Genomic DNA, 5,445 nt, shown 5'->3' on the forward strand with positions numbered 1-5,445 from the left:
AAGATTTGTTAAGAGCTCTTCAACCGGCACTGAGGCAGAACATGATTTAACACCGGAAAAAGAATTAAAATATGTAGGACCAACTGACTCGTAGAAATGGTTTCATCCTGAGAGAAGGAAAGCCAACCGTCAGTAAACAGACAAACCAACACACGTTCAACAAGAACTAATATACCATCACCATTACAACAACATAAGGTACTATTTGGCAGACAAGAAATTGTCAAGCCGGGTACCGGAAAATCAATTAAAACTATCAACGGGAAAGTGATCTGACTTATTAAAGTTTGGATCCCAAAGGGACTAATCAACCACGGACCCAACTGAATGTGGGTACCAGAAAGGTGTAAATATTTATTTATTTTTGAAGCGGTTAGAAAACTCAGAATGGTACTTGGACAGCGGGTGTTCAAGACACATGACCGACAACAGCGTACTTCTAGCTGACATCATCTATGAAACCGAAGCAATGATCAATTTTGGTGACAACTCAAAAGGTAGAACCGTGGGCAAGGGTAAGATTGTCCATGGTAACCTGTCCATAAATAACGTGCTTTTAGTAGAAAACTTGCATTTTAACTTGTTAAGTATCAGTCAAATGTTTTATATAGGGTACACGGTTGAATTTCATAAACATGCATGCATAGTTAAAAATCATCAGGGTGATACACTACTCACCAGAAACCGGATAGGAAACATTTACAAAGTTAATTGGAAAACTAAAATTTAAAATCCTGTTTGCATGATAGCTAGGAATGATCCGAACTGGCTCTGGCACAAACGGCTAAACCATCTAAACTTCAAAACCTTAAACTTTATATGCTCTAAAGAACTGGTTCATGGTTTTCCAAACATCAAATTTTCCGAAGATAAGATATGTGCTGCATGTCAAATAGGAAAACAAATAAAATCTTCTTTCAAAAGTAAAGGAAACTTTCAATCCAAATGATGTTTAAAACTTCTACATATGGATCTGTTTGGTCCGGTTAGAGTAACAAGTCTAGGAGGCATGCATTATACCATGGTAGTTGTTGATGATTATTCTAGATTTACTTGGGTAACATTTTTGGAATCTAAAAATCAAGCTACGCCGAACCTGATAAAGTTAATTTTAAGGATACAAAATGAGAAATCTATCTAAATTAACCGAATCAGAAGTGAAAGAGGGACCGAATTTACAAACAACATTTTGACTACTTTTCATGATAATTCTGGTATTAGGCACGAGTTGTCTAGTGCTAGAACACCTTAAAAAAATGGCCTGGCTAAGAGAAGAAACCGAACTCTCAAGGAAGCCGCAAGGTCCATGATAGCCGATTCGGGTGTTGCTAAAAACATTTGTGTCGAAGCTATCAATACTACTTGTTATACTCAAAACCGGTCTTTAATTACTAAATGTTTTACTAAATCTCCTTTTGAAATATACCATGACAAAGTTCCTAATATCCGGTATCTTAGGATCTTTGGTTGTTAGTGTTATGTTCACATCAACGACAAAAGTTATTTGACCGCTTTTTATGCAAAATCCGATGAAAGAATAATGTTGGGCTATTCAGCCATAAATAAAGCATATAGAATTTATAATACTAGAACTTTAACGGTTGAAGAAACATCTCATGTTATTTTTGCTGAATCGGTTGAACGAAACACTACAGTACCCTTCGACCTTCACAACAGAATGGAAAATTTCAATATCTATTCTGATGATGAAGATGAAGTTCTAGTCTATAGACGGTTCAATGATCAAGCGATTGAAGCTGAACCTCAGCCTGATCAAGCTGCTTGACTGGCTGTCTGGTGTTTCCAGCCTTCTTTTGAGCGGTCATGTTTCAGGTCGGTTTGATAACTTGACCGGTGGAGCTTCTTAACCGGTTGAGTGATCTGACCGGTTGGTTTTCTCAAACCGGTTGAGTACTTTGACTGGTCCGGTTCTTTGTTCCTGCATGGAAGGTTTATTTGTGTTAAATTCTGTGAACCGGTCTAATTTTATCTAACAATTTCTCCCTTTTTGATTATTTTATTTAAAATTATCAAAATCATGTAAGATTGCAAACGTAGGCCGGTTCTTTATTTGACCGGATTTTTGAAACTAACTTGGGAGAATTTTTCGAAAAATTTTAAAACAATTTGAGAAAAATTTTGGAAAATTATTATCTTTTATCTTATCAATTTCTCCCTTTTTGATTATTTTATTTAAAATTATCAAAACCATGTAGGAATGTAAGTATAGGCCGGTTTCAAAAATGGCTTTTATATATATATATAGAAGTAACCGAAAAAGGGAAAATATTATATAGACACCGAAATAAACATAGATTAGGAAAAGTGAGCCCCTATTCTGATTCGGAAAATATGAAGTCTTTCATCATAGCATCGGTTGGTTCTTCCTCATCCGGTTGATCCGGTCTTGAAGATGAACCTTCAGCTTGCGGTTGACCGCCCGTGCTGATTGGAACCGCATTGGAGACTCGCTGTCCTGTAGAACACGGCTCGAGGTTTTCTTCAAGTTCATCCTCGGTGTGCATAGATGGATTCGGTTGAGTTTCAATGATTGTCTCGGTAATCCTTTCCAGCATTCCGGCTATTTGAACCTTCCTTGATGGTGTTTTCCGTTTTCGTTTTGCCGGAACTGGAGAGGAAGAAGCCGCCTTGGTCTTCTTGTGAGACCTGGCATATTCTTCGAGCCCTTATTTTTGTGCGTTTAACCGCTCTGCATCTTTGCTCGCTTGAGCTGCCATGGACTTCGCAAGTCCCGGATATCTAGCCGCTGTGTTTCGTTCGCGCACGGCTATTTCATCTTCAGACAGTCGCGGTGCCTCCTTTGCTTTCCGCGTTTCTTCGTCCAGCGCATCTTGAACTTCCTTAGCCGCTCGGGCGTTTGCCTCCTCAACCGCTGTATCAGCATTAATCTTGGCCTTGATTAATTCATTTACCTGTTCGGTTAGCGCCTTGAGATTGGCTTCAAGTTGGGTATTCCGGTCCTCAAGGCTTGCATTCTTTTCCTCGAGGCTAATGACTTTGTTGAGTGTGGAAGCGGCTTCGTTGCATGACCGCCCCAGGTCTTCATCGACCTTTGTGAGCTGTTGCTCGGTTTCCCTTTCAAACCGACCCATGTCATCCACCATCCTTGAGGTCTTATCTTCCAAGTCCTCGGTTTGCTGAAGATGATCGTTGTGCAGAACCGTGTCGTTCCGGTAGTCGTCTTCGATGTCTGTGATCCGTACCTCTGCCTTTACAAGATCATCCCTCGTCTTTTCGGCTAACAGGATTGTTTGGCGCGCGACTTTCTTGATTTTCCTCTTCCACGGTCGAACCTTTGAGTTGGCAAACTCTTGAATAAGAGTCTTTACTTTTTCCTCTGTGACAACCGGTTCTGTATCCCCCGGTCGATCCGTTTCAAATGGCCCGGTGAAAGGAGTCTTTGTTCTTTCGTCAGTTTCGTTTATGACCGGATCCGCTAGAGGAGGTGTTTCACCTCGATTCTGACCGTCATTGGTCTCAAGACGCGGAGAATGCGCTGTTTCTCGCTGTCTGTGCACCGCGTCAAGCCGATCTATTTCTTCAGTGAATTCTCCTTTCTTTATCTCAAGCTTATCCAACACCAAGAGCTGTAATTTAGCCTTCGGTGTTCCCGCAACATGCCTTTCTGAAACCTTTCGGATACATACAGTTAGCTTTTGTAGCCGAGCACGCGGTTTCACGATTGCGTGTCGGTCCATGGCTTCGTTAGGATCTTTGGCATTTGTGAGGCTTATAACGTTTTCTTCTATCTCCTTCAGCCTTCTGAAACTTTGTTCATCGGTTAGGCCCGGTAACATGTGTTTGAAGAATTTGTCGCATCGGTACTCGTGCCATTCCCGGTATACTGCGGCAGCCGCTTGAACTCGCAGTTCGATTTCCTCCAAGATTCTGCGCACTATAATTCCGACCATCTTCTGGTCGCTGTCAGTGCTAATCTCTTCCTCTCCACGGCTGTCTGTACCGGCCTAAGTGTTTTCTAAGCTTGCGGCTGTACCCGCATTGTCAAGACTTGTAGCCGATTGATCTTCTTCAAATGGTCCTTCTCTATCGGAAGGATTTTCATCGGTTTTCTGCGAGCCGGTTCGGTCAGACGTGGAAGCCGATTCTTCCTCATCTCGTGTTTCAAATTGCGGTTTCGCAGATTCCCTAGGTTGTTTGTCTGTGCCTCCGGACTTGTCTTTTACCGGAGACGGTGTCTTGGCGGTAGATTTCTTCTTTCGGCCACCTGTAGAGCCGGGGGTCGGCTGCTTCTTTTCCCGGAATTGTTTGGATCTTATTATCTTGCTCGATGGGAGGAGAACACCAGGACCGGTGTTGATGTTATGGTGGAGCATGATTTTTCCAAGAGGGATGGCGTATCCCCATGACCGGGTGGAATCCGGTTTCACCATGTCTTGTAGATTTCGGAAAATCTCTTTTGCCCAGTTGACGTTCATACCGTCCAGCAAACCGATAAGCATCTCGATTTTGGCCCTGGTGAGGTTGTCGTGATTTCCACCTCTCGCTTGAACCGACTTTGTGAAGATGTCACAAAGCGGTATGTATTCCGGTCGTAATGTCGATTTTTACCGGATACTTTTACCGGATCCCCGGTTGCCGAGAGAATTTGACAAGCCGCCTCGAATGTTGTTGGATCTAGCTCCATCGAAGCGTTGCGGCCATCAGTTGGAAAACGGAGGATTTCCGCAACCGACTCTTCGGTTATATAGAATTGTTTGCCGCCCACAGTTGCGGTTATTTTGTCGCCAGTGAGAGATGCGGTTTTGAAGAATTCTTCAACTGCTTCCCCGTAGAGAACGAAAGGGCCGCCTAGGAAATACTCTAGTCTGGCTTCGGAAATCCGGTCAAGAACTTCCTTTGCCGCAACCGAACCGTTTTGTCGGATCTCCTCAAAATCCACTTGGATGATGTGTTTGAAGAGTGCCAAATCACGACCCATTTGATGAGATAGTTTGAAAGATCAAGAGAGAAACCGGAATCAGAGAGTTTGAGAGCTAGAGAGAGAAAGCCAATTCGCGTAAGAGTGAAATAAAATGGCCAAGGACCCTTTTTATAGGCGCGGTCTGGAAGTCCAACCGTCGCAAAGCCGTCCCATCACCTTTTGGCGGGAATTTTCCCTCCAAGCCAAAAAGGCGGCAAACCGTGGGCGGGAATCAAGGGGCGGTAATCCAAACGGCGGAAATCTGTTGGCGGGAATTAAAGGGCGGGATTTAAGGGCGCTAACATAGAGGCGGGAAGTAAAGGGCGGGATTTGTGAGCGGGAATTTCTGGGCGCCAAATTTCCCTCAAAAATTTCGATTTCAGTTTTGATGACGCAATCCCCCCTTTTTGAAACCGTTTGATGTTGCGGTGTTTGTACTTTAACCGGAGACTTTGGTTATCGAAATTTAACCGGTTATTTGAATAGGCAGAATTTTTTTTTTT

General features: G+C 43.0%; 1 protein-coding gene across 1 annotated transcript; it reads right to left on the bottom strand.

The window, feature by feature from the left end:
* Positions 1 to 2,333: 2,333 nt before the first annotated feature.
* LOC124915797 lies at positions 2,334 to 4,355 on the bottom strand. Its single transcript, XM_047456556.1, has 3 exons — positions 4,016 to 4,355; positions 2,934 to 3,646; positions 2,334 to 2,657 (listed from the first exon to the last, which is right to left on the bottom strand). Exons 1-3 carry the CDS (start codon positions 4,353 to 4,355, stop codon positions 2,334 to 2,336), a joined length of 1,377 nt encoding a protein of 458 aa, XP_047312512.1.
* Between the last annotated feature and the right edge of the window lie 1,090 nt (positions 4,356 to 5,445).

This window comes from Impatiens glandulifera, chromosome 9 (assembly GCF_907164915.1).
Source record: "Impatiens glandulifera chromosome 9, dImpGla2.1, whole genome shotgun sequence".
Classification (NCBI taxonomy): Eukaryota; Viridiplantae; Streptophyta; class Magnoliopsida; order Ericales; family Balsaminaceae; genus Impatiens; species Impatiens glandulifera.